Below are 27,992 nucleotides of genomic sequence, written 5' to 3'. Positions count from 1 at the left end.
CTTTAGAACAGAACTCTTTGTCGTTCTGCATTTTAAAGATGAATTAGTCATAGTTAATGTACTGGATGGAAGGATTATTTAAAATCTGACCCAATGTATACTTCATTCCAAAAACTGAACAGATGAATTGGTGCTTTTTCATTTGTGTTTATTCCTCCCAACTTGGCCTGACATATTTAGCGTTTGTTGTTTTTTGTTTTAATTATAGACTCGCATTGCATTTATTCATCACCCCTGCCCTCCCATACGTATCTCAATTTTACTACCAGCAACACAAAATACAAGGATGTGTCCAGTTTCACTATTGCTCTCCTCATTTACAAGTGTTGAGCGCTTGCATTTGGAACGCCCTCCTGATTGGTTGAGCCAATGTCAGTGACATCAACCAACTTACTTTTGATTGGAAGGCTGGTTGCTGGGACTGTAGCGTTTGCAGGAAGTCACTTAACCGTTTGCGAGCTGGAAAACCGAACGTGAAGTTCTCTTTTGTCATAAGAACAAGCTCAACCGACAAGGGAAGGTGTGTCCCACAGCTCCGCAAGCTGGAACGTGAGCCAGGAGGGCTGGACCGGCTACCGGACCGAGAGGCACGCCCGAGAATGAGCGGCTGCTCCTTTCCAGCCTCCCGGCTGTTACCCTTTTAAATGTCAGCATTCGAGGCTAGAGGGAAAGCACGAGGCACCGAAACGGAACAGTCGGATTGGCCGCACGCTTCAGTTCTAGACGCGCCTCTCCCCCGAAAGGCCGTTCTGACTGGCAGGGGGAGAAAGTAAACAGAGTTGAATCACCCTCCCCACTGGCCAATTGGAGGGGGTTTGGATTGTGACGTGATGGGATTCTGCGAAATTGTTACTGAGCAAGAGAATGCCGGAACGGTGCGGACCGGCAAGAGCTGGGGCTCAGAAGCCGTCTACGGACTGGGGGAAAAGTGCCGCTTAGACCTGGCGCTTGGTCCGGCCCTAGCCACCCGCGTCGCGGTGGTCGGGTGAACGTCCTGGGGCTTTGGCTAGACTGAGAGGCGGCCGGGGGCGTGTACCTCCCCTGCAGTTTCCTCTCCCAGCGCCTCGGGGGCGTTTTCAGTCGAATAAACTTGCGACAGCCACGTGTGGCACCTATCCAAGGGAGCGGGCTTGGAGCGGCCGGCGCGCCCGTCGGGGGGATTGCGCCCGGCGCGGGGCACGGGCGGCGGAGAGCGGAGGCAGCCTCGCGGAGCCCGGGGCCGTGGATGCTGCGTGCGGAGGCGCTGCCGGTTACGTAAAGATGAGGGGCTGAGGTCGCCTAGGTGCTCCCGCGAGTCGCAAGCGCCCCGCGCCCCCGCCCCCTTGGCCGCCGCGCGGCTCCGCGATCGTTGTCCGAGGCCAAGGCAGGGCGAGCCGAACCTCCGCAGCCACCGCCAAGTTTGGCCGCGCCGCCGGGGCTGCTGTCGCCGGCACCATGTCCGCGGCCGCCTACATGGACTTCGTGGCCGCCCAGTGTCTGGTTTCCATTTCGAACCGCGCTGCGGTGCCGGAGCATGGAGGCGCTCCGGACGCCGATCGGCTGCGTCTACCTGAGCGTGAGGTGACCAAGGAGCACGGTGACCCGGGGGACACCTGGAAGGATTACTGCACGCTGGTCACCATCGCCAAGAGCTTGTTGGACCTGAACAAGTACCGACCCATCCAGACCCCTTCGGTGTGCAGTGACAGTCTGGAGAGTCCGGATGAGGATATGGGATCCGACAGCGACGTGACCACCGAATCTGGGTCGAGTCCTTCGCACAGCCCGGAGGAGAGACAGGATCCTGGCAGTGCGCCCAGCCCGCTCTCCCTCCTCCACCCTGGAGTGGCTGCGAAGGGGAAACACGCCTCCGAAAAGAGGCACAAGTGCCCCTACAGTGGCTGTGGGAAAGTCTATGGAAAATCCTCCCATCTCAAAGCCCATTACAGAGTGCATACAGGTTAGCGGCGTCTCCCTCTCCCACAGAGGTCTGGGGTTAGTTAACCTTTGGTCGGGCAGCGTTCCTGGGCGTTGAGGACACCATACTTGGCCTGAAGGGTTCAAACATTTTGGATAAGATGCTGTTTAACTCTTTAAATAATTGCACCGTGTTCAGACGGAAATCTTACTCTCTCCTTAGTATCCCCAGCCTCTAGAAGCAACGGGGAACATTCAACTGGCAGGCAGAGTGAGGGCTGAGGGTCAGCCCTCGCGTGGCTGCCGGGGGAGTGGTGCTGTCCCTCCCCTGTCTTGCCCCGCCCCCGGGACTCCCGCACCCCGCGACGGTGGAGGCCACCCAACCTGGGCTGGTCCTGGGTGGGGGAGGGTATCAAATGGCGTATCTTTTATATGATTCTCTTGTGGTCTTGCAGCGAGGTGGCCACAATCTGTGGAGAAGCGGCACGCTTTACATGGAACCTTTTAGGAATGACTAAGGACTCGTTTAGCTGTATGCTTGCTACTTTTCAGGGCTTGCCAAGGTGGTTTTAAATTTGGCGAAGAGTCCTCAGAGAGGTTTAAAATAACACTGCTTCAGGCAGCAGAGAAGTTTGATTAAGGGCTGGCTGGTGGGTTCACTTCACGGCTAGTTAGCCTTTTTAATGAGATTTCAGAGCTGTTCCACTCCCCACCCCAACCCACCCCCAATGTGACTTGGTTCCCCTACTCCACTCTGAACAGATCAGTGAGAGAGGAGGTGTGGTCCTTGCCTGAGGTCAAGGCTGGGTAATGAACCTCCAGACATTCTGGAGGCCTCCTGGAAGAGCGTCTTCCCAGCGAGAGCCAAAGAAAGGCAGGGCTGGCCAAATGAATGTGGCTAGGAAGCCATCGCAGTAGAAAATGGGCTTTGGAGACTTCCAGGGACCTTGGTCAGCCAGTTGTTGGTTCTGTTTAACATACTCAGAAAAAGTTGGAAAGCATTCACTCTTGGCCAGGCTGTCTCACCACCTTTTGTAAGATTTTTTTTTTTATGACTGCTATTCTGGTAAGTACAGGTCTTGGTCCTCACGGAACTCCTTTTTCATCTGAAGTCCTAGGATACCAGGTTTAAGAGGTGGTTGCTGGGGTAACTTGGAAAAGTATTGTCATTTTTTGGTGAAATGGTTTGTAGGTTTCAGATGAGGCCCTGGGCCTGCGGTTCTAAAATAATTGGTTGGCTTCATTTCGTTTTGCTTTTTTAAAGACAGACCACGTAACTGCATCTCTTATTTTATTTCCTTTGGAAAGTGCTTCTTGTGGAGGTGGCTGCTGGCACAGGGGTAAAACCGAATTCCTCCATGCTCAATGCAAAATCAGGCTCTGTTTGGGGTTATCCTCTAGGTTGCAATAAAAGAGCACATTGCAAAGTTTGTATCTGTAAGGTTGTTGAAAGATGGTGTCTGAATTGGGGATGTGACCTTTAGCGTGGCTGGTGGGAGGGTAAAGTAGGGGAATATTAACCCGAGGGTGTTACTCACCCACAGCTGTTGGGCGGGCCTGGCCACATCAGCCATGTTCTCGGAGTTCAGTTGCTCACAGGGACACCCACTGCCACCTTGAGCAAAGGCACTTTCTCCTTCAGGGAGCTGCCCAGTCTGTGCAGTTGGGGAGGCCTGCAGTGCTTCTGTGTGAGCAACCTGAGTATGGCTGACTCAGAAAAAAGGTTCTCAGTGTTCTGGACCATTCAGCTGAGTGATTTTCTCAGGCATTTATAGAAATGGCTGCTTATGTGTGCGTGCATGCGTGATGCTCTTTAATTCTCCATAAGGCAAGTCTGCTCAGCTTTTCTAGGAGAACCTTTTGCACTGCTAAGAGTAGAAAACCAAGTGAAATGTTAATACCATTTTAAATGCTACAGTCAGTCTTTTGAAACTAGTGAGACAGTGATTACAGGTGTCGTATTTATATCAGGGCCCTATAATACTGGGACATGGTTGAACAAAAATCTCAGCTCTAAAGATTGTCAGATGCATTACTCCTGCTGAAGGTTGTGTGAAAGATTCTCTAAGTAAGACTTGTGGGAAGTGTCATGCATTTGGAAGATTCAGGTACAACTTGGAGTTAGATTGTCTTTGGGTTGGGGTAAAGTTTCTTGATTTTCCTTGCTGGGATTAAATCCAGAAGGTGGACAAGAGGTAACAGTTGGAATGTGTGCATTCTATGAAGATTTTTAAGAGGCATAATTCCAGCCACAACCCCCTGCTCAATGTGGCCTAACAGGAATCTCTCCTGCTCCTTGCTCACCTCCTCTTAGATCCTCATACAGCTGCCACTTTGATAGAACCAGTGGCTTTTGAAGTTGAGTCATTTAAACAAAATTGCATTTCATTCAGTGCAGCTATTTCTATATGGTGTCTTAGAAGAATAAGTATGCATTTGAGGTAGACTGAGCTGGGTTCTGATTTGTTCTACTGTTTTCCCATATGGGGTCTTAAGCAAGTGACTTGAATTCAGAGTTTGCAGCTAGAGGCCTGCTACTGAATTTGTCTTGCAGATTTGTTTGGCTCGACCAACAAATGGTTAATAAAAATGTAATTAGTTACCAACATCTGACAATCAGAGGATTTTGGCACCAATCAGATTTCAGGCTTCTCTGGAAAAATTGATCAATCTAGCAATACTGGGCCTGAATTTCTGCTTAGCAGTAATTGGCTTGAACTGGTGCTATTTTCTTTACATGGAGCTGTGCCACATATTTTAATCATTTACATCATCTCTGTTGGCATTTATGTTTGCAGCCTCTTTTTTGAGCCTCAGTTTCTTAATCCACAAAATAGGACTACTATCACTGAACTCACAGGTTCTGCGCAAAGATAACATATAAAGCACCTACTTGGATTCCACATATAATAGGCCCTCAAGAAATGCTGGATCGTACAGTTAGTGTGTAATAAGCAGGGTTCCTCAAAAATCAGGAAACAGGATAAACTTATTTTTAAGTAGTAGTGTGTATTTTCTAGTGCTATTATGTTCAGTTTGGTTTTTCTTCAGACTCTAGATCAGATATCTTCTCAGTTGATGTGCTTCTAAAGTTTAAAGACATAGGTCCAAGGTTAATCTGAAAAAATGTACCACAAATACACTGTTCCATTTCTAGACTTTTTTGGACACTAGAGTGCATGTATTGTAATGTTTCATGTTAACAAATAGACCCATTGGAGTACTTCCGCTGAAAACATATGGAGCATATTATTTGAAATGCAATTAACTTTAAGTTTATCCTTGCACATGCCCATGACCCCCACCCACATGCTCCTGAGACCTCTGAGCACACATTCCAAACCAGCCTCCACAAACCCCCACTCACTCCCAGAGCCTCCCCCCCCCCACACACACACCCTCAGCCCCTCCACAGTACATACACTGAGTATTATGGGGGCGGGATGGCATATCTTGGAGAAGGAAACAACTACATCCAAATTCCAGGACAGCTGATGTAGTTGACTCATGCCAGGTTGATATCCCAATGAGAGAAACCTTAGGCCTTATTTCCATGCCAGGTGCAATTTTACTCTCTTTTTGGAGGGACTAAAGTCAGCTGTCCCCAAGTAGTGACAATGGGTTGAGCTTGAGGACACTGATTACAGGATTCTGAAAATCAGGAAGCCCTAAATCCCAATCATCACAGTATCAAAAATTTGAAAACAACTCCTTTTTAAAAATAGAGGAGAAGGAAGTTCATGTAAAACAAGGAGCAACAAGAGCTGCGACCCCTTCCCCCAAATGGCTGCTTCTGTGCCTCCTTACCCTGTTTTAACATTTCCCTGGGATACTTAGACTGTCTAGCAGAAGGGACCTGGGTAGCGCCCACTGTGGAAGTTATCCTTCAAAACGGGAAATAGATTTCCTGGCCTCTCTAGGAATGCCCATCACTGGCCAGCATGAACTCAGGCAGGATGTTCTTCACTGAGACAAACTTTTACAGTTTTGCTTGTGCAGGTGTCAGGTCTCCTCTGTGCTCTTGTGCTCTTTTCCCTTAATTACTGCAAAGAAGCTTTGGAGAGAGTTTGGCTCAGGAGAATGTGGTGCTGTCAGAGGTGTGAGAATCACCCACTTCCATGACCTGACAGGCAGGGGTTCAGGGACAGGGTGTGGTCTTGCTTGGGCTCCAGGCCCCAGATGAGGGGCCTCAGCTCAGCCCCCACTCAGTCTTCACACCTTCTCTTCTCTTCCTGCGTAGAAGGGAGGCCCTGTGACCCTGATCCTTTAGGAGACATTCCCTGGGCCCTAGTCTTTCTGGAGGGCTCCCCAAAGTGATGCAGAATGTTATTTCATAACCTGACATGCTTCATCCAAGATCTATTTACCAAGCCTGAGTGGGGCTTGCACAGATAATTGTTTTTCTTTTTTTTTTTTTCCAGTTTCCCTCCCCTAAGGAGACTTAAGACTTTTCCCTCCAACAGTTGTGCCCCCTCCATAACATTTTAGTACCACAGACACACTGTAGAGTTGTCTTGAGAAGACCACAAACCACTGTAATAGCTAGTTTTTTGCACCTGCCAAAGATCAGATTTTTATCATTTTCCTGTTCCACTCTAGACACAGTCTCATGTGTCCTGTTGGAAAAATAGAACAATCTACATCAGAGAAGAGGGTAAAGGGCTGCAAATGGTTTCTAGCTGTAGAGGTTGATGGGTTTCTAAGGATGTCTTATGGGGTTGGCCTTTGGGTTTTAGCTAAAACTCCCTTGATTCCAAGGAAAGATGGCCTAGACCACTGCTCCAGCTCCTGCCCACTGCTGGGCTCTCTCTCCAGGGACTGAGGCCTTTTGGGGACCCAGTGGCTCTTTGGAAGGACCATCTGCCCTAACTCCTCACTTCCTCCTTGTCCCGCACCCTCCCCCATCTTACTGCCCTGGCAAAGATGAAGTGGAGCTGCCTTTGAAAAGCTTGTTTCTGGCAGGATTACTGTTTTACATCAGTAAGTACAAGTTGGAGTAGAATTACAGAGTAAAAACATTGTTTCCTTTCACTTTCCTCTCAAATCTGTGAGCAGTGAGAGGAGAGGGGAGGGTACAAGTGGGGCAGGAGGTGCCAGGGCAAAGAGGGTGCCCTTTGGAAGGGGGCACCCCATTACCTCCAGATGCAAAGATATAATAACCTGAGGGCAATGAATCCTTAGACTCTGAACACAAAGGTCAGATGTGCATTCCTGTCTCAATTGTTGACGCTTATCCCAAGAACTAGTCATTCTGTGCGTCTGTGGGAAATTCCCAGACTGAACTTCCCAGGGAGAAACAGCATATGACATATTGGGAAAGTGGCTGACAATGGTCTTCCTTAATAAGTTCATTGAAAAGAAAAGTGGGCGGATGGCTTCCCGGTATTCACTCTTTCAGGAGCCCCTAAAACCAGGAGCCCTGGTTAGAGTCAGCTTTCTAGCCCACCAATTTGATTTCTGAATCCCTTAGGATAATTAGCATTCTTGATTTTTTAAAAAAAAGCTCTGTCATTTTGGTTAGTCTTGACTTCCACTTTTTCTGGGTTTTTCTTTCCTCCCCTTAGCTGTTCTCAGGCTTGGAAAAAAAATCTCACAGGATTCCCGGCCTTGCTGCTAGAAGCCTCCCCCACATCCGACCCTCCCACCTTTTCCTAATGTTTCTCCAGCAAGCCCAGTGCCCACTGAAGAACGTAAATTAGTGCCTAGTAATTGGTACAAAGGCACTTTCTGTTTCTATGCAACACACGCAGAAAGGAGGGGCAAAGGGAAGGGAAAAAACCCAGAGATGGTTAAAAAGGGAAAGAAATGGGATCCTCTGCAGTGGTCTTTGAGCAAGCCTGTCTTTTGCTCCACCCCACTTTTTGTTGAGGAGTTAGTCACAGGCCTAAACCTAACTCAGAGCACTTGGGGACAGCAGTTGTTACTCGCAAAAGAATAGAATTTGGAAGTTGGAAGTGACCTTGAGAGGTCATCACATCCATCACTTTGTAAAAGAGCCTATGCCCATGCTCACAGATACTGGGATTGTTCTGATTTAGCATTTTGGGGGGCTTGGAGAGTTTGGAAGCGTTCACAGGCTGGCAGGCTGCCTGGATGAGCATGTGACTTTGGGCATAGCGTGGGATCTCCAAAGCCTTCTTTTCCTCCACAGCACAGTGAGGGCACCAGGTACTCTGACAGGCCTTTACGTTGACATGCTAAAGGGCAGCCATCCTGCAGAGATATTCCTTATTGTGAAGTCGGCAAGATTTGAAGATTTGAGTTCTTTTCCCCCCAGGGTTCTCCTGAGGACTTCAGTCTGTGGTTAACATTTTTCTGCCTTGGTCTAAAGAGCTGCTTGGCATTAACCAAATTAACTGAGTGGAAGGACAGAGGTGGAGTCAGCCCTGGGGACCTCTGCCCTTTTATTGTGGTGGGAGCAGCGCTCTGAAACAGCCTACAGCCCAGCCTGTAAGACTTCCTCCTCTGCTCTTCCTGGAGCCCTCCTGAAACTTAAATACCTTTTTGGTGCATTAAAGACCAAGAGTAAACATTTGTCTTATCCCAGCCTCAGCAAATAATAGGACTAACATTATTATTCATAGAGAATTCCTTCCCCCCACTAAGGGAGTGAGAGGCATCCATTTTTTATGCAAGGGATCTTCCAAGGCCTGTTCATTTCCATTTGTGCCTAAAGCCCAGGTTTATGATGGTGCACCAACAGGCTTCCCTGGTAATCTCAGTTTATCGGGAGTTTGTTAGCCTTTGGAATACTGGGATGAGAAATGAAATCTGGATCTGAAATCTTAAGTTTCTAGAGCTGCAAGAACCAGTTAGCTCACTACATAAGTCGAGGGCCAGTGGGCCTTCCTTTTTTAATGAAATTGAGAATAGAATTCACCTCTGATTGATGCTTTTTTAAAAGTGAGGACATTATTTAAATAGATTAAAATTAAAGAAATGGGCGCCTAAACCGTAGAAAATTAATGACCGAGGATTTGAAATGCAGGCAGCAGTATTTTGTATTATACAAAGTTTGTACATTTTTTCCAATGCTCGTCTTGGTCGTTTTGGAAGTGAGGACCTCCCGCAGGACCTGACTGAGCCGAAGTGGGAACCAGTGGGGCAGGCAATGGACAAATGCACAAAAATCCTGCTTGAGAATAATGGGCATTTCAGAACCAGGAGGAATCTTACAGATGATCTTTGTTCAGAGTTAGAGGGGGAAAAAGGTTTCACCATCTGCCCTCCCAGGGAGCCAGTTCTGATGAGAGAGAAACAGATGGAGAGATGTGATAAGACCAGCCCATTCTAAGGAATTTGGATGCCTGAGTTCTCCAGGAACCGCCTTTCCCTTCAGTGAAAAGGCAGTAGGCGGAGCAGGTAGAGCACGGGGCTCCAGGTCCCTCACGCCTGTGTTTGCATCCTGCCTCTGGCACTCTCTAATAACGAGACCTTGCTCAACATCACTTTTCCCATCTATAAAATGGAGTTCAGCAATGATACACTTGGAATTGTTATAAGACTGAATTCAGATGAGATATTTACAGCATTTAAGACAATGCCCCATATACTATTATAATTAAAAATAAGTAATTTTCAGATATTGCCCAGGAGCCCTAGAATTTTTGTTTACACTGCCAGGTTAACCCAGCAGCAGCTAGGTAGTTTAAATAATATTTATTGAGTGATTGTCACATGGAAAGAATGGGAATAGATGTTGATAGCTGGCACTGTGAATGTTGTGAATAATAGTAATAACAATAAATAACGAATACTAGTAGTAATAATATTAATACTATGGAGATAATGATAACCATAGTAGTAGTAGTAAATCAATATTAGTACTAATAATAGTAATAGTAATAATGATAACATCCAGCATTTATTACATGCGAAGTTCCAAACTGAATCGTTTACATACATTGTCACATTTAAACTCAATGACGTCCTAGGCAATAGGAAACTACTATTCTCATTCTTTAGGGAGAATTAGACCTGGAGTGAGGTATCTTGGTCCAAGGTTACTCTGGAATTTTCCTAGTATGTTTTTCTGTGCTTGCAGTTGCGCACGAATGGTTGCTGACCTGGACCCCTTGGGTTTCTGCTGGTTTTGCACGGCTCTCTGGATTTGGCTCCAAAGCCACCTGTCTTTGGTTCTCTGGTCTTGCGTTCTAACTAGTTTGTGATTGGTTTTCATGAACCTTGGTTAGGAATAGCTCCAAAAATCTTGGACTCTGACCAAACCTATCCTGTATTTTCCAATATTTATCCAGAACCTGTTCCTTCCCATTGAGGAAGACCCAGTTATGGGTCCACAGCTATGTTAATGAAGACTAGTAGTTGTAAGTAACAGAATCCAAACTTCATAAAAAAGTCGTGGCTTCATAAAAAAAAAAACAATTTTATTGGTTCAAATTAATGGCACATCTGGGGTAGCTCTAGTTTCAGTTATATCTGGCTACAGGTACTCAGTGTCTGCCTCTCGCCCCACTCAGCTCTGCTGTCCCTGGGCTTGGTTGGGGGCAGGCTGTCTCTGAGTGGTGGGAAGATGGCTGACAGCAGCGCCAGACTCTCATCTTGCCATTGTGAGAAGGCAGTTCCCCTAGCTAACGATTCCAGCTAACATTCCAGACTTCATAACTCAGAATTTTATGCCTGCCCCTGAATTCAAGCACTGGGTCATATCCAACCTTTGGGTCTGGGGGTGTGGGGTCATCCCTCTATAATTAAGTGGACTCAGAGTGGGGAAGGGGTGATTTCTAAAAGGAAATTCAAGGTTTGCTTTTTATTACTCAAAAGAGGCAGTGGTTGCCAGACAGGCAAAACCAACAGGTCTTCACTTTATCTGCCCATGTAGAACTATAAACAGGATGTTTGAAAGAGCAGAGTTTGACAAAATGAGAGACAGATTCATATGATAACAGTCTTTTTTCTATATTTTTCTCCCTGTTGAGAAAGGGCTCTGAACTGTCTCTGGGGTTCAACCTAAAAGATAGGTTAACAGTGCACATATAAATGGTCTTTGTAGGGCATAGATTATTTCAACATGCATTTCCTGGGCTCAGGCTCATCGCATAGGGATACTAGCAGCCAGTGTCCAGAGCCTCAGTAGATCAGCAGTGCCATTACTTAGTCTTTATTCCAGTCATCTGTCCATTTTAATGCCAGAGAAGTGGACTGTGTTTACATGAACATTTGTCACCCCCTGTGCTAGTTGATAAAGGCCTCATCTTTGCAAAGATGAGCTGTTTATATGGCAATTCTCTTTAGGATTCAGAAGTCTATTCACTGTGGTACAATGCCCAGCAAAAACATTATAATAAATCATACAAAGCAGAAATTAGATCTTAAAAATAACTTACAAAACACATAAAAATGACTTAACTCCCTATGCTGCCGTAATTCTAAGGTAGTTTTGTACCGTTGCCATTCTTGTGAAAATAAGCAGAACTACAACCAAACAGCTGGCTTTCCCCCTTTTATGCTGCAAATCATACCCATGGCCAGCCACAGAACGCCTGTCGGGTGAGCCATATCCCAGCAAGGCAGGGGTTCCCAGCATGAAAGAAACAGGCCATGCCTCTCTAACTGAGTCACTTCTTCTCAGTGTCCTGCTTGCTCCCAAATTCTGGAGCACTGCCCAGGAAGAGGGCTGGGGGAGCCAGGCAGGAGCTCTTGGATAAAGGTTGGACAGCTCAGCCCTGCCTTTCTATACTGTCTTTGGTGGCGAACACCAGGCAAATGTGAATTAGTGGCTCACTCTTGAAGCTTGAGAAAACGATTTGAAGGTGGCCCACGTGGCATGTGTGAGTGGGGTCTGTGGTCTTCACAGCCTTACTCTGGTGCCGGCAGCAGATGGGTTGAACCCAAGAGAAAAAGCTGGGGAGATGTGTTGGAGGAGCATCGCTCGCCACCCTGAGTCATCCCGAGGGCTGCACCTGGCTGGCAGCTCGCGGAGGCATTTACTAACCACAACAGTCCTGCCTCCTGCATTTTCCATTTTGGCCCATTGTCTTTTCTGAGCCACGGGCTTCAGCATTCTGGATGGCAGTTGCCCCCCAGACTGCAAGCTGGAGATGCTACATATAATTTTACCTGAGCACCCAAATGGAGTGGTTATCCCTGTGTTGCTAAGGATGCCTCAAGTCTCAGTGGCCCTTGTAAAGCAACTGTGTGCACTGGGACTAATTTCCCAGTCACAAACCTGGATGTGCAAAGAGGTGACTGTCTGTAACCAGAACTGAGTTCTCAAGCCCCGCTTTCCCCGACCCCCCCACCCCCATCTCTGCTGTTGTGGAAAATTTTTTCTGTTGGCAATTCAGGGTCTCAAAGTCACTTCTGTATTAGATTGTATTCTCCTTTGGGTAAATGTTTGCAAACTCCAAGTCCCCTCTCTTCCTTTACCTTTCTTTCTCCTGGGAGTGATCTGTTATTTGCTAGTCAAAAGGCTCATCTCTTATTTTGGTATCATGGAAAGGCAGTCCACATTGCATGCCATCCTTTGACCTTGGTAATCTCCCCCAAAGCGTCATGCACCAGCTTGGTGCTCCACATCCTCTGCTGAAGAGGGCCTCTGCACTGTAGCTCCAGGCTTTGGGCCCTTGTACTTCCTGACTTCAGTCCTCCTGTGACATTCCCCTAGCTGTGTGGCCTTGGGCTCTTTCCCCTTTATGTTTGGGGCAGTGGAAAACTGTGAGTCATGCACTGAGACCATTCTCTGCAAGCATCTGTCCAGCTGCTCAGGTGCCCTGGCATGTGTGGCTGCCCCAGAGGGACACATACAGGCTCTTGGCATGCACAGTGGCTGCTCCTCCGGGACTGGCCAAGCCTGTGGCCTGACTGTAAAAGGAGAGGACAGACCATCAGGCACTTCTTAGAGACCCTGGCATCTATTTTCCAAACCCAGCCTCTCCTGTCTCTCTCTATATATAGCTCGGATCTTGGTAGAAAACTATGGCAAATCAAGAAAGTTTAGCTTAAGGATTTTGAGGTCTGCTTTACATATTTGAAACTCTATTTTGAAACTTAAAGCTCACAGTATTTACCTGTTTGAAACTGTCCATGTCTGAGGCAGTGCATCTGAAAAGAAGGGGCTGTGAGTGAAATTAGAAAACCACACGTAAAAGGCTCCATTCACACAGTGGGTGTGATTTGTGCTCAAATCAAGACTGAGGGAATTAGAAAACCAGTTCTAGTTCAAGGGCAGGTGTTCTGCTCTCTGTGTCAGGTTGATCTGAACCATGACAGGCCCGAGCTGGGCGGTCATGACCATGACCCAAAGTGCAGAGACTCAAAGAATCTGTTGTTGGGGTAGCTTTGCCATCAGACCTTTATTATCTTGTTCCATGTTCAGTGCCTCGTAGGTTTATTATTTGTCTTTCCCACAAATAACAGGGCAGAAGCAGCATAGTCTGGGGTGGCAGGAAGAATGTGGCATGGGAATCAGCTAATATGAGCCTGGACCTAGCTATGTGGCCGTAGGGAGATCATTGCACCTCTGCTGATTCAGAGTTGCTGAGAAGCAGGCCATTCTGAGCCATCAAGACATGTTCTCTTGCTGGGTTGAGAACTTAAACAGCCAAGCATCATTGTTCACCTCCTTTACTTCTGAGGTCCCGGCACAAGCACCGTCTTACAGATCAGCTGAAGATGGGGATGTGCAAGCAATGTTCAGACATCATGGACACCAGCGTGCTCCACGGATGAAGGGCCGTGTGACGGATGCTACAGATACACACCCACTTCCCAGTTCAGAACTGAAGGTGTGGGACAAGCTGCTTTCCATAGATAAACACAGGGGCCAGAGTGACTCTGTTGTATTAACAACTAAAATATAAAAGGAAACCAAATCACAAAAAGGATTCAGAGAGAGAGGCCTAGACTATGGGATAGCATTCAGGCAGTTTTATTCTTCCAAAGTCCATCAATCATTTTTATTTTTTCAGAACATCCACACTTGTACGTAGGTAGGTTGGCAGACAGGAAGCATTTGGTTTCTTCATTTTTTTAGTCCGATATTAATTGGAATAATTTATGTGGGGAGATGTAGAGCCGTCTGTATCCAGAGATAGCCTGTGCACCTCCTCTACCCAACTGCATGGAAGCTTCTGCTCTTGAGGGTAATGGAAATGGAAAACCATGAAGCAAAGGCTCACATTTTGTAGCTTCAACATTGCAAGAACGGATGATAATGGACAGCAAGGCCTAGGGTCAGGGCAGGTCTGAGTGGACATGTGCCCCACAGCCTCACCGTGAGGAACGCTGTGTGGACTTGGCCTTGTCCCTCTCTACGGTCTCATTCCACCCGTTCCTGATCAGCACACCCCTTGGAGGGGCAGCTCTGCCGCTCCTGCCTGTGTACCTCCGTTCGTGAGGGGAGATTCCTATCTGTTCCTATAGGGGCCGTTTTCCTTTCACAAATGGAGAAAATGTAAAGGAGGGAGGAAACAGATGTTGTATGTTTCAGGAGTTTCTTCCTCACTTTCTAACATTTTCTTGAGAAGGAAACAATAATTCTTCTTTCTTTGGTCTTGGACGCTAGAGTGGTCCAATAATTTCTCAATAAAAGGTAAACCCCATCCTCAACTCCTCCCCGCATGGAACATATTCTTGATCAACCCATTCATGGAAAAACTTATATTCAAAGGCATCATTATTTCTTTTGTTTAATGTAGGATTTTTATTTTTTGGCTCTTTCTCTTTATAAATTTGTATTTTCTGTTTGAAAAATATCAGAAAATATGGGGGAAATTACAGAAAGAAGTCACTCTTTATTCCCTCACCTGTAGATAACTACTGTTTGTATTTGGAGTATGTCCTTCCAGGGTTTTTTCTCTCCATATGGATTCACACATATACAGGGCAGATCACACACTGTTCTCTCTTCACCTAGCAGTGTGTTGCTAACATCTTTCCATTTTATTGTGTAACAGTCTGCCTTTTAAATGGGTACATATTATTCCACTGTATAGGTGCACTCTAATGTATTAGACCAGTGCTTTATTGTTAGACACTTAAATGTATTTGGAGGCCCTGGATCAATTATAAGTCCCATCTATACATTAGAGGGTCTATTTCCTCATGCCTCCTCCAATGGCAGGTATGTGAACATACTGTTTAACATGTTCACCAGCCTGATCTATATTTTGTTGTTATCTTAATGCCATGTTTTCATTACTTGTGAGGTTGAATATATTTTCATATATTTGCTGGCCATTAGTATATCTTATTTTATAATTTATTTACTTGTATCTGTGCCCAACTTTATTAAATTGGGCTATTCATTGTGATTTGCAAGTGTCCTTTTTATATTACAGATTTTAACCTCTTGTCATATACTGCAATTTCCTTTATTAGTTCACTGTTTTGGTTCTTTGGGTGTTTTGCCTACATATATTTTTGCCATGCAGCACTTTCACATTTTTATCTATTTCAAACCTATCCTTCAAATAGGAGTCTGCCTTTGGTTTCATATTTAGAAAGTCTCTCCCCATTCCAGGATTCTAAAAATATTCACCTATATTTTCCTTTACTTTTAGGGTTTTATTTTTTACATTTAGGTGTATAGCCCACTTGGAATTTATTTAAGTGAAAGGTATAGAGATCCAGATTTTTTTTAACCAGATGTGTATGCCATTTAATTAAACATCCCTTTCTTCCCCGATCTGAAACACCCCCATCTCCATAGTGTCTTGGATTTATTCTCAGACTTGACTCTCCTCCACTGAGTTGTCTCTCCAGTGCTGATATCACACTACCTTAATTACTGCAGCTTTAATCATACATTGTAATAATGGGTATTGCAAGTGCTCACTTATTATGGTTCTGTTGCAAAATTTTCTTGGCAAGTTGAGCATATTTATTCTTCCAAGTGAACTTTAGAATAATTTTGTCAAATTCAAAAAAAAGGAATTTCTGTGGTGTGTGTTAATTTCAAAGATGAATTTGTACAGAATTGCCATGTTCACACCATTCTTACCACCCAAGAACATGGGAAATACTCCATTTGTTCATCTTCTTTTATATCAGTGTTTCATGACTTCCTTCATGCAGGTCCTGAACTTTCATTGTTGGGCTTCTAACTGGCCGTGGTTACCATATAAGAAAACCATTGCCCTTTTGTATACGTACTCCTATGAAGCATTTTTAATTTATATTAGTTTCTCAGTTATTTACCTTAGACTCTCTAAATAGAAAGTTGTTATCAACTGCAAATAATTCTTATTTCACACCCTCCTTCCCATGATTTACTTCTTTTTTTTGTATCCAATTGCACTCACTAGCATTTCCTGAACAACAGTAAATAGCTGTAATGATGGGGGCAGGTGTCCATTCATGCCTTGAGCTTGACTTTAGTGGGAATACCGTCTTTATTACTGACCTTTCTGGGAAAGGGCTCAGAGCTATGTTTTTTTATCCTGCTAAGGAGCTATTCTATTTTCTTAAAAGCTTTTATTAAGGATGGATGTTGAATTTTATCAAATAATATTTTGCATTTATCAAGGCAAGATGTGTGCGTGGTTAGGTGTGGGTGTATTAGCCTGTTAAAATGGGGAATAATATCAATATGATTTTCTAATATCAAATTATCCTTTTATCTCTGGAATTCTAGTTGCTTTTTCACTATCAAAAAACTGTTTTTCCTCAAGAAGCAGCCTTGATTTTGTACATCTGTGAGACACTATGATTCTTAATTGGTATTTCAGAGTTGTATTCTGAAAAGGAGGTCTGATTCCTTTAGATTTGTTTTACTAGACTGGGTGACTTTTGCTAGAAGCAACGGAAGCTTCAGTTTTTGTATTTTTAACTTTCTTGCCTTGATTAAGGTTAATGCACTTTCAGCCCTTCTCCTGAATTGTGGAAGGGAAGGAAAGGTTAGGGAAGAAGAAGAAAGGGGGCTATTAAGAGCATAGGCCTCCCAACCCCATGCCAGGACCTCAGTGGCAGCCTGTCTGAACTCAGGGGAGCGTGGACTGGGTTGGGTTTATCAGGTTTGCAATCCCTACAGTTGGGCCCTTTCTCACTGTCTATGGAAACCTCACCACCATTCATTTCAAGACTTCACCAAGAAGAATAAGCTTTACTTGGCACTGTTAACTTACCACCTGGTGGAATGGGAGCTCCTTCTTAAAAGCAATGGGCTGACATTTGTGCTAAGTAAGCAGGCTCACAACCAGCAGGCCTCACTCCACTGCTCTTGGACCCACTGCAGGCCCAGGAGATTTTTGGAGGGCTGGCCTGTCTCTGCAGAAAAAGTCTTTTTGTACATTCGGTGCTGCGCTCAGTAGCCATTTTGATCAAGTTTGTTTTATACTCTGAACTGAGTCTGTCAGTGAGAGGTGCTTAGCTTATTGCTGAAAGGGGAGGGGAGAGGCATATAAATAATGAGCATGCTGAGACACTTGTGCTGTTAACCGGTCTGCTCCAGTAAAGCAAAGTTTATTGTGTCACTGCCTCTGGGTGTGTTTTCCTGTGAAGCCAGAAATAAAGCAGTAGTACACGTCTGCTCTTTTTCCCCCCACAGAAGGATGGTAAAGCTCTCAGTAACACTAACGATATGTTTAAATATTCTTCATTTGGTAGTTGCTTTGCCATATGATTTATTTGGTATGAAGAAGGGTAACCCTTCTTTTTGGGGACTTAGCACTGAGCTGAAAGAAAGGGCCTACCTTGATTTCCCCCTGGTGCAGGATGAAGGACAAGTCACAGCCTCTCTAAGGCCTCTCCTTCCCTCTGCCTATCATCTCTGGTCCCCTTCAGCCCTAAATTCTGTCCTTTCCTACATATGATTTCCCCATTGTGTATTTTCTTAGGTGTGTGCAAAACATTTATCATTTTCTAGAGGGTACCTTATAACGTGTCTATCATTAACTAACATGCTGAAATGTATCCCACAGTAGGTTTTATGCAAACCCCACTGGGTTAAAGAGGTGGAGTATTTCAAAAGGCTGACGATTTTAAGTTCCCAAGAAGGACCCAGGTCCCCGCACACACACTGCTTGCCTGGCACAGTGTTCTATAAGGTGCTGACTTTAAGCACATGTAAGTGGCCAGCACAATCCTTGAGCTAACAGACCTGGCATTTCACCCATTTTTATTATGTGTCTGGCTTCTGAAGAGATTTAGGTTTGGATTCACAAACTCTGGTGTACACTAGGTAGAAATTCAGATCTTCAGACTGACATTAGGGTCAGCCAACTTCTGTAAAGAACCAGATGGTAAATAGTTTGGGCATTGTAGGCCCTGTGATATCTACTGCCACTACTCAGCACTGCTGTTGCAGAGAAAGAGCAGCCATAGACAATACATACATGAATGACCATGGCTGTGTTCCAATAAAATTGTATAGAAGCATGTCTCCTATCAGAAAAATATTCTCCTCTTTTGATTTTTTTGCAACCATTTGGTAAAAACCAAATATGAGAATGTTGTTTATACCATTCTTAGCTCATGGACCTTACCAGGTCAGATTGGGCCTGTGGGCTATAGTTTGCTAACTTCTGATTTAGATCACTGACCAGAAAGCTCCTAACACTTTCCAAAGAATCCCAGAAGAACCAAAAGGGTCCTGAAGCTTGTAACATGAGCAACTCACTTCCAAGTAGATCTTTTTTTAAATGCTTGGAAACTGTAAGCTTGGATTATACAGGCTATTTGAGCCTAACAAAGGCTGCCTTCTGCTCTGATTTGCTCTGGGCTCTGTGGGTGGCTCTGCTCTCTCTAAAACACTCAGGGACGAGGATGCTAGCTAGATCAGTGGCAGCGTCTGGGTTAGAAGCCATGAGAACGGTGACGTGATGACAATGCTGTGATCGTACACATCCTTGCAAAATGTAAATCCCCGAGAAGGCCCCAGGTCCCCTGCACACACGCTGCTCAGCTGGCACAATGCTCAATGAAGGGATGACTTTGAGCACCTTTAAGTGGCCACCACCACCTTGCTCTAATATCCCTGGCATTTCACCCATTTTTGTTATGTGGCTGGCTCCTGAAGATATTTGAATTGGGTTCATCCAGCTGATTCAGGCTTTATGACAGTTTTCTGGTGACTGTCACTTCCATAAAGCCATCATCCTGAGACAGAGGAAGTGGCTCATTTCTTTTCCAGTCCTAACATACAGCAGAGGGGTCTTCTGATCCACTTCTCCCACAGTGGACACAGATCCATTCCAATAAATTAACCTCCTCCCATGACTCACTTGAAAGAAACATATGCCGGTGAATAAGCCAAACCACATTACCAGTCCTCCAAGAAAACCACCTCCGGCGAGTTTTTTTGTCCTAACAAGCATTGAGAAAACACTGAGCGTTTCCTTTTCATCCCTGTCCTCACCACCAAATCATAAAGCCGTGGAGAGAGGGCTTTGGCGTTTGGTTTGGTTTGGTTTTTACCATTAATCCCCTTACGAGCTCTGACCCTTCATTACATTATGTAACAACACGTTTAAAAGAACATTTCTCCCATAGACTTGTTTGAAATGATGTCACTGCTGACTGATTCTGGAAGAGCCCAGAAGTCTTCCCTGGTGATCTGGGAACTTCTGAGCAAACTTTAGTCACGTGACAACCTGGAGAATGCACAGACTCGGTGCACACACACCCACACACGCCCAGCTAAGGCATTTACTAATGGCTTAGGACACAAGTGGCGCAGAAGCCAGACCCGAGGTCCTCGCCCCAGGAGGCCCAACCTTGCTGGGTTGACAAAGTGCATTTGGCTTTTTGCTCAAAGTTCTGCTGAACTGAGTATAAATGCTGTTTGGTTCCACAGACGTTGCAGAAGGGTGGTTTTCAACTCTGCATCTTCCCGATTTTCAGAGGGTTCGGTTTGAAGCTCTCATTGTTTGGTCTTTATTCTTGGCTGTGTTTGGCCGCACCAGAGACCCTGAGCATCCCGCTGGCATTGATCACCCCCAGCGCTGGCTTGTCTACCTCGAGGGCTCAGCCTTCATTGGTTAGCTGCTCACTTGCACTGCTTGTGGTTTTTCAGCCCAGAGCTCGGTGAGGATTTACACCTACACCCGTGTATGGTGAATCCACATACACAGATCGATTTTGCCCACGCTGGGTTTCCAAGTAGGTTTTACGGAGCACCATGATCATTGCTCTGCTTAAGAGAACAGCAGATAAAACCTTAGTCGTGTGTAGAGGGACATGAAGGTGACAGCAGCTTTGTTTTGTTGTTAGCATTATTTCCACTCCCCTGGCACAGGTTTGGAGAAGCTGAGGGAAAAGAACAAATCATGTTGGATGACTCAGATGTGCCAGGCTGGACAGCTCCCAGCCTTTGGAGTTGCTCCCTGGTTTCCAGGAAGGTGGGGACGGAAGTGAGAAAACGCTCCTCACACCTCCTGAGGGAGTGTCTGGCCAGTTCTGTGTAAACCAGGAGTCTGTGTGCCCTGACTCTATAACGCTGCTGCCTTGGGCTGCACTTGGAAAGGTGTGAGGAGCAGGCAGGCAGGTGCTCAGGCAGGGAGCAGTCACTCACAGGAGGAGCAGGCAAGATTCTCATCTGAAACGGCTCGTTCTTCCTTTCTGCATGTCTGTGTCCCCACCAAACATGGACAAAGCACACACCTGACCCCACATGTCAGGGTTCGGGAGGCACTGGATGCTGGCCTGATCACGGAGGGTGGGGCTTAGTTGCATTTTAAGTAGGCCACGGAGATAATAGCGTGAATCCAAGGAAAACAACCAGCAGAGAAAGGGATGTGGAAACTTGTCAAGTGTTAAGCCTCCGGTTCTCATCCATAGAGTGGGCCAGCTCTGCGGAGTGTTCTGTGGGAATTCAATGAGATAATGCATGTGAAACCCTTAGCTCTATGCCTGCACTTACTGCTTTAGAATAGTGTTAGTTCTTCTTTTGTGAGAAATATGGAAGAAATTGGGATTGTTTAGTCTGTACCAGAGAAATTAGATAAAGACATGATAGATGTCTTCAGATATTTAAAGGATTAATATGTGGCAGGGGAACAAACTTATTTGTAGTGTTAAGAAAATGTGACTTAAACTATGGCCTTCTCAGGGAGGCAGATTTCCCATGAGGAACAAGCAGGCTTTTAGCTGGCTTTCCATCAGGTACAGGGCTCCCTGTCACCAGACTTGCTCAGACAGAGGCCGAGGGGCCAGGGCCCTCAGGAGCTGGAGGGGAAGCCGGCTCCAGGTGGGGCTGGATGGACCGGATGCCTCGGTGCTCTTCCATCCCCACCACGCCACATTTAGCAGAGGGCTGTGTTTGGGCTCCTGGGAGAGCTCATGAAACCAGCAACTAAGTAGAATAAAACCGGAAACTGTCATTCCCAAGGCTCTTGGGGATCCATTGGGTACAAAACAGCAAGCTCGTGTGCTCGGAGGTGATTCTCAGCAATTTCCTTGCGGTATTAGTCTGCGGGGGCTGCTGTAACGAAGCACCGCGGCTGGGGCGGCTTGAACACAGAAAATGATGGCTCTCCGTTCTGAAGGCCAGAAATGCAAGATTAAGATGCTGGCAGACTTGCCTTCTTCTGAGGCGTCTCCCCTTGACTGTGGACCCCGTCTCTCCAAGCAGCTTCCCACCCAGCGTTTTCTCTCCCTGTCTGCATGCTAAGCTCTCCTACTAAGGACACCAGTTAGTGCATTATAGCCCAGCCTGCTGACTCATTTTATCTTAATTACCTGTTTAGAGACCCTGTGTCGGAACACATTCACATTCTGAGGGCCTGGGGGTTAGGACTTCAACCCGGTTTGGGGGTGGGGGGCGCCCCACCGTCAACCCCTAACCTGTTAACCCTGCCCAGCCTCGGGCACTTGTGTGACGTGTTCTTTAAACGGTTTCCTGCCTTGGTTCCTCCCTTAGGCGAGCGGCCCTTTCCCTGCACGTGGCCAGACTGCCTTAAAAAGTTCTCCCGCTCAGACGAGCTGACCCGCCACTACCGGACCCACACGGGGGAGAAGCAGTTCCGGTGCCCGCTGTGCGAGAAGCGCTTCATGAGGAGCGACCACCTGACCAAGCACGCCCGGCGGCACACCGAGTTCCACCCCAGCATGATCAAGAGGTCCAAAAAGGCGCTGGCCGGCGCTCTGTGAGGCGCCGCGCAGCCGCGGGCAGGGGCGGCCCCGGGACAGACGCCCTCCCGGCAGGCGGACGGACGGGCGCGCGGCCGGCCCAGCAAGGCGCTGTCCTCATTTTGGTCAATATTCTGGTTTTCCTCTTAAGTTGTTTCTGAAAAGCACACTGTAGCATAAGATCAGAAGAGTCGACCCTTGGTCCCCATGCGGAGGCGACTCTGAGCCGTCGCGGCCGGTTGGAGGGAAGGCAGATGCTTTTTTTTTCTCCTATATTTTTTTGTTGTGGGGGTAGGGGTGACGGGTGGGGGGAGGGTTGAGGCCAAGGCTGGGGTAGAATTTTAAGGATTCAACACTGGTGTACATATGTTTGACTGGGTGAGTTGACCTGTGGCACCACACAGTGATTCTGGGCCCTTTCTGCTTGCTGTCTCCGAATTGTTTTCTTTCCCTTTAATGTAATGACGAGTGTGCTTCGGTTTCTTTAGCAAAAAAAAAAACCGCTCTCCTGAACCGCTTTAACTTTGGAGATAAAAAACGCCATAGCACAGCTGTCGTTACGCGAGCAAGAGCACATCTACTCCAGCATGATCTGTCATCTAAAGACTTGCAAACAAAAACGTTACTTGTAGTCAATGAGTAAGCAGTCTGAATTTATACTAATCGAGACAAACCTTTAAAAGGTTACACTAAGAACAGACTTTTAAACCTTGCTTTGTATGAATTGTATTTTGAACATAAGCTGCACTTTTATTTTCTAATGCAAAGGATGAATAAGTTGAATACATGCTTTAAGGATAGAAGCAAACATTCTGTTTGGAACCACGTTATAATCTGCTTATTTTACAGTATACACGGTTTCCCTATGATATCATGGCAGAGATGAGAGATGTGAGGGCAGAATACATACAGCAGGTGCTGAAGGAGAAGGAGGGTAGTATTTTCTTTTTTTAATTTAAGAAGAACAAACAGAATTTTAACTCTATTAACTTTTCCAGATTTTCCAATCCTTTTAGTTAACATCATCTTATTGTACCGTAATGCCACGGAACAAGAGGGCTTTGACTCTGTTGGGTTTTATTTGAATGGGCGCATGGCGGTAACTAGCTCTGGAAAACACCTGTTTTCTTGGGGGAAAAGGTTTGTTGGTCTCCTTCCCGTGTTCCTACAAAACTCCCCTAATAGGTACAAGAGTTATGTAAAAGGAAAAGGGAGCTGAAATGTGAAAAGAAAAGTGTAGCCGCGTGAGCAGCGAGTGCCAAGGGGAAATCCCACGATGATATCAGAGGAGCCTACAAATCACCCCTTTTGGAGAACGAAGGCACATGGAATATGTATGAATGAAAACACATCACTGTACCTTTTACATCAGAAGCCTCACCACTATATGTCTTGTATCCAGGTGTCTACAATGGCCTAAACCACTACATCATAATACGACATTTGCGCGAAAACTTAATTTGAGCCTTTACGTGGTCAGAAAAAAACGAACTGAGTTTTCACAGTTAAGAAGAAACCTCAAGTAGGGGAGTCAGCAGTGATTGTGGGGGAAATGTTTACATTTATTTTTCTTCAGAAATCCCACTTTCTGACAATTTTATCTGATATTTAAAACAGGGAGCTATGGTGCACTCTAGTTTGTACCTGTGCTATCAGATTTGCTGTGTAGGGTGCCCACCTCTCTGTGAACTCATTATGTCACCTGACACATGCTCCTTTCCAGTTCAGAACCAGTGTGGGCTCCTGCAGCAGGCGTGGGTCACAGCTGACTCCAACTTCCAATACTACAGCCATGACTAGCACAGTGGTGGGGGTTTTTTTCTTTTTTCTTTTGCTTGTTTAACCAATGTAATTGTAATTGTATTGTAGTTCTATAAAGAGAACTGCTTTTAACATTAGGGACTGAGGGAAGTCCATTGGGATAAAAAGGAAAGTGTTTTCTCATGGGAAAACATGTCAGGAAAAATAAAGAACACTTTCTACCTCTGTTTCAGATTTTTGAAACGCTTATTTTAAACCAAATTTTAATTTCTGTGTCCAAAATCCGTTTCAAGGACATCTGTTCTTCCATATGAAATAGGTTAAGCTGCCTATTTCTTACTGAACTCATGGAATGGTTCTGCTAGTGATCCTGCACGCTGCCTTTTAGTGAGTGAGAAGTTTGGGGTTGCCTGGCAACCACTGACTTGGACAAACTCATCTTTCCCTCACAGAAAGAAATGAAGGAAAACCAGGCATAGTCAGTGAAAGACAATCTTTGTCATTTCAGGAGTAAATCTATATGTGGCTTTTGTCCAGCACTTAGATGGATATAAACGCAGCAACTTGTTTTAAAAAAAAATGCACAATTTACTTCCCAAAAAAAGTTGCTACTTGCCTTTTCAAGTTGTTGAAGAACACACATTTGATAATCTCTTCTATGTTATAGGAACGTATAAACTCAAGGCTTTTTATTCTTTGTGATAAATCCTGTTTTAAAATGTCACGAAACAGGAACCAGCATTCTAATTAGATTTACTACATCAAGATACGGTTCAAATAGGACTACTAGAGTTCATTGAACACTAAAACTATGACTCAATTACTTTTTATATTAAAAAGACCATGGATTTAACTTCTACAAATCCAAATGCAGGATAGTAATTTTTGTTTACTTTTTTAACCAAACTGAATTTTTGAAAGACTATTGCAGGTGTTTAACAAGGAAGAAAAGTTGTTTTATCTAATACTGTAAGTAGTTGTCATATTCTGGAAAAATTTAATTGTTTTAGAGTTAAATGACTCCTCTCCTTGGTTAGGAAAGAAGACAGCCCTTCACCACCGTGGAATGATGCCCTGGCTTTACAATCTAGCTCTACATCATGCTTCTTTTGAGAATTATATTTGGTAGTCATAATTACAGAAATTGATTAGTTGTCAGTTTGCAGGTAGATTTAGCACAGTACTCATCACTCTGGATAGATTGAGATGTTCTTTCACAACAGATGAATGATCTGTAACACTGTAAGATACTGATCTTTACAACTGTTTAATCAGTTTTATTTTTGTACAGTATTAGTGACCTAAGTTATTTTGCTGTCCCGTTTTTGTAAATCAAATGAAATTATAAAAGAGGATTCTGACAGTAGGTATTTTGTACATATGTATATATGTTGTCCAAATAAAAATAATAAATGATAAAGATTGAATTGTTCCAGCCAATATGTGTTGTAAAAGGGGTGTATTTTGCCATGATGGGGGTTGCTTCTGTAATCTGTGCTCACAGATTTGATGATGAGTGCGAAGATGATTTATCCTGTGCCTTGTAATGTGTAACATCTGTCTAGACCTGTGTGTATTTACTCTTCACAGATCTCTGAGACAGTAAATGGCATGGAGGCTGCTTGAAACCACTGTATTATGCCAGAGGGGAATATTTATATTTTCAGGTAAATTGCTTAAAGAGGTTTATAAAGCCCATAACTATGCTGGGGTGTGCTGAGCACTGGTCAGAGAATGTTAGAGACTCAAGATTATGCTCTTGAGATACCATATCAATCAGAACACACAAGCTGAGGTCTCAAAGGTGGGACAGTAGAACCACTAAGCCAAGTGAAGATTAACACCAAAGTGCGTGTGTGTGTGTGTCTATGATTTATATAGACATATGCTAGCTAGTTATTACTTATTAAACTCTTAACTGTGTGCTAGTCATACTGCCAAGTGTTCAGGTCTTTTTTTCTCCTTTAACCTTACAGCGGCTCTCTGCAGCTCCTACTTGATGCTGCTGGTATCCACATATTTCAGATGAGGAAACTGAGGGTCAGATAACTTGCTAGAAGACCCATCGAATAAGTAGCATAGATAATATTTAAATCTGATCTGCTGGCGCCAACACTCCAGCTTTCTATGCCAGCATCAAAGCAGTTGGGAGATTTACTGAATATCACTTCCATTGAACTCATTTTATTGAGCCCTTGTTATGTTAGTGCCCAGCAAAAGTGACAAAGACAGATAAGCTCTCTGCATTCAAGGAGTTTATGTTATTGGATGAAAGCACGTAAGCCAGTAAACAGATCCATATAATTTCATATGGCGAGAAGCATAATGAAAATGGAGCTGGACAGGACACCATCAGCAAGCAGAACAAAAAAGCAACCTACACTGTGGGAGAATATATTCATAAATGGTGTATGAATACATTGATAAGGGCTTAACATCCAAAATATATAAAGAGCTCATATGTCTCAACACCAGAAAACAACCCAATTAAAAAGTGGGCATTTTTTCAAGGAAGAAATACAGATGGCCAAGAGGCACATGGAAAGATGTTCCACTTCGCTAATCATCAGGGAAATGCAAATCAAAATCACAATGAGATATCACCTCACACCATTCAGAATAGCCACTGTCCGAAAGACAAGAAATCAGAAGTGTTGGTGAGGATGTGGAGAAACTGAAACCCTCTACACTGTAGGGGGAATGTAAATTGGTTCAACCATTGTGGAAAGCAGTACAGAGGTTCCTCAGAAAACTAAAGATAGAAACACCACATGACCCAGTAACTCCACCCAAAGAAAAAAAATCTCTGATTCAAAAATATGTATGAACCCCTATGTTTATTGCCACATTATTTACAATAGCCAAGATATGGAAGCAACCAAAGTGTCCATCAATAGATGAATGAATAAAGAAGGTGTGGTATATTTACACAATGGAATATTATTCAGCCATAAAAATGAAAATCTGCCATTTGCAACAACATGGATGGACCTAGAGGGTATGATGCTCGGTGGAATAAGGCAGAGAAAGATAAGTACCATATGATTGCCTTATATGTTGAATCTATAAACAAAACAAAAAATGAACAAAACAGCAGTAGACTCATAACACTGAGAAGTGATTGGTGGATCACTTACCATGGGGGACAGTGGTGCAGTGGGTGAATGAAAAAGGTGAAGAGGATAAAGGCAAAAAAATCTCAATATAAGTTGGTCATGGGGATGGTAGGGCAGCATGGAGAATATAGTCAATGATTCTGTAACAACCTTCTATGTTGACAGATAGTAACTGCACTAGTGGGGGTGAGAATTTTATAATGTGTGTAACTGTTGAATCACTGTGTCGTATATTTGAAACCAGTGTAATATTGTTTATCAACTGTACTTCAGTTAATATATATATTTGGAGTCAGGTAGACCTGGTTATAAATCCTGAATATAGCTTTGAGTAGGAGCCTTGCAGTATCTTTCATGATGCTAAGACTACAGTAAACAATCATTACATTTTTGTTGACCAACATTGATTTATTAGCCAGTCAAGTAAATAAAAGAAAGAAAATGGAGATGGCTATTGCAGAAGGGCTACCTCCGACTAAACCTTCCTGAAGGAACTTAAATGCTTGAGCTGGGACGTGGGAGATACAGAAGAGCCAGGCCTGCAAAGACACGGAAGGAGTGTGAGAACCAGCAACAGGAGGTCGGCAGGCATGTGATCTGGATTCTGGGGAAACTCAAGGGAGGCACGGTGGCTGGAACATGAGAAGGGATGGAACACCGGGGGCTGGCACAGCCCAGATCACGGGGGCCTTGTACTGCAGGTTATAACATGGTTTTGATTGTGATTCTCAGGGCAGAGGAATCTTTTAGAAGGTTTATGGCAGAGGAGTGCTATGATCAGATGTATATTCCAGCATGCTCTTCCTAGGTGCTGGGTGGAAAATGATTTTAGAGGCACCAAGAGTGGAAGCTTGGGGGTCTAGCAAGGACACTGTTGTGTTTGTCCAGGCAAGAGATGATGGTCATTAATACCAGGTCATTAGTAGTGGTGGGGAGAAGCAAATAACTCCCCCAAATACGTCAGAGGCAGAATCATTTGGACTGGTGATGTTAAGTTGTCAGGGGTAAAGGATAAAAATGTCCAGTAATGTCCCTCAGGTTATGGCCTGGGCAACAGGTTATCATGAAAGCAGTTTGATGAGATGGAAGGGGCTGGAGTGAAGGAAAAGCCGTGCATTCGTGTGTGGACATACTAATGTTGACGTACTTGTCAGACATCACATGGAAATGTCAAGAGAACGATTCTGTATGTTA

At 44.9% G+C, this 27,992-nt stretch overlaps 1 protein-coding gene across 1 annotated transcript; it reads left to right on the top strand.

Annotated features, from left to right (window-relative positions):
- The first annotated feature begins 224 nt into the window (after positions 1–224).
- On the top strand, positions 225–25,104 carry KLF9 (KLF transcription factor 9). The gene is made up of 2 exons (XM_017651268.3): positions 225–1,939; positions 21,713–25,104. The coding sequence occupies exons 1-2, from the start codon at positions 1,435–1,437 to the stop codon at positions 21,940–21,942; spliced, it is 735 nt and encodes a 244-aa protein (XP_017506757.2). The 5' UTR covers positions 225–1,434; the 3' UTR covers positions 21,943–25,104.
- Positions 25,105–27,992: the final 2,888 nt, after the last annotated feature.

This window comes from Manis javanica, chromosome 2 (assembly GCF_040802235.1).
Source record: "Manis javanica isolate MJ-LG chromosome 2, MJ_LKY, whole genome shotgun sequence".
NCBI classification, from domain to species: Eukaryota; Metazoa; Chordata; class Mammalia; order Pholidota; family Manidae; genus Manis; species Manis javanica.
This window is presented reverse-complemented; position numbering and strand designations above follow the sequence as displayed.

Excerpts from the sequence above, each read along its gene's own strand:
- KLF9 (XM_017651268.3), top strand. The coding sequence starts at position 1,435 with ATGTCCGCGGCCGCCTACATGGACTTCGTGGCCGCCCAGTGTCTGGTT. Across the intron at positions 1,940-21,712 it reads CCATTACAGAGTGCATACAG|GCGAGCGGCCCTTTCCCTGC; the intron begins GTTAGCGGCGTC and ends TTCCTCCCTTAG.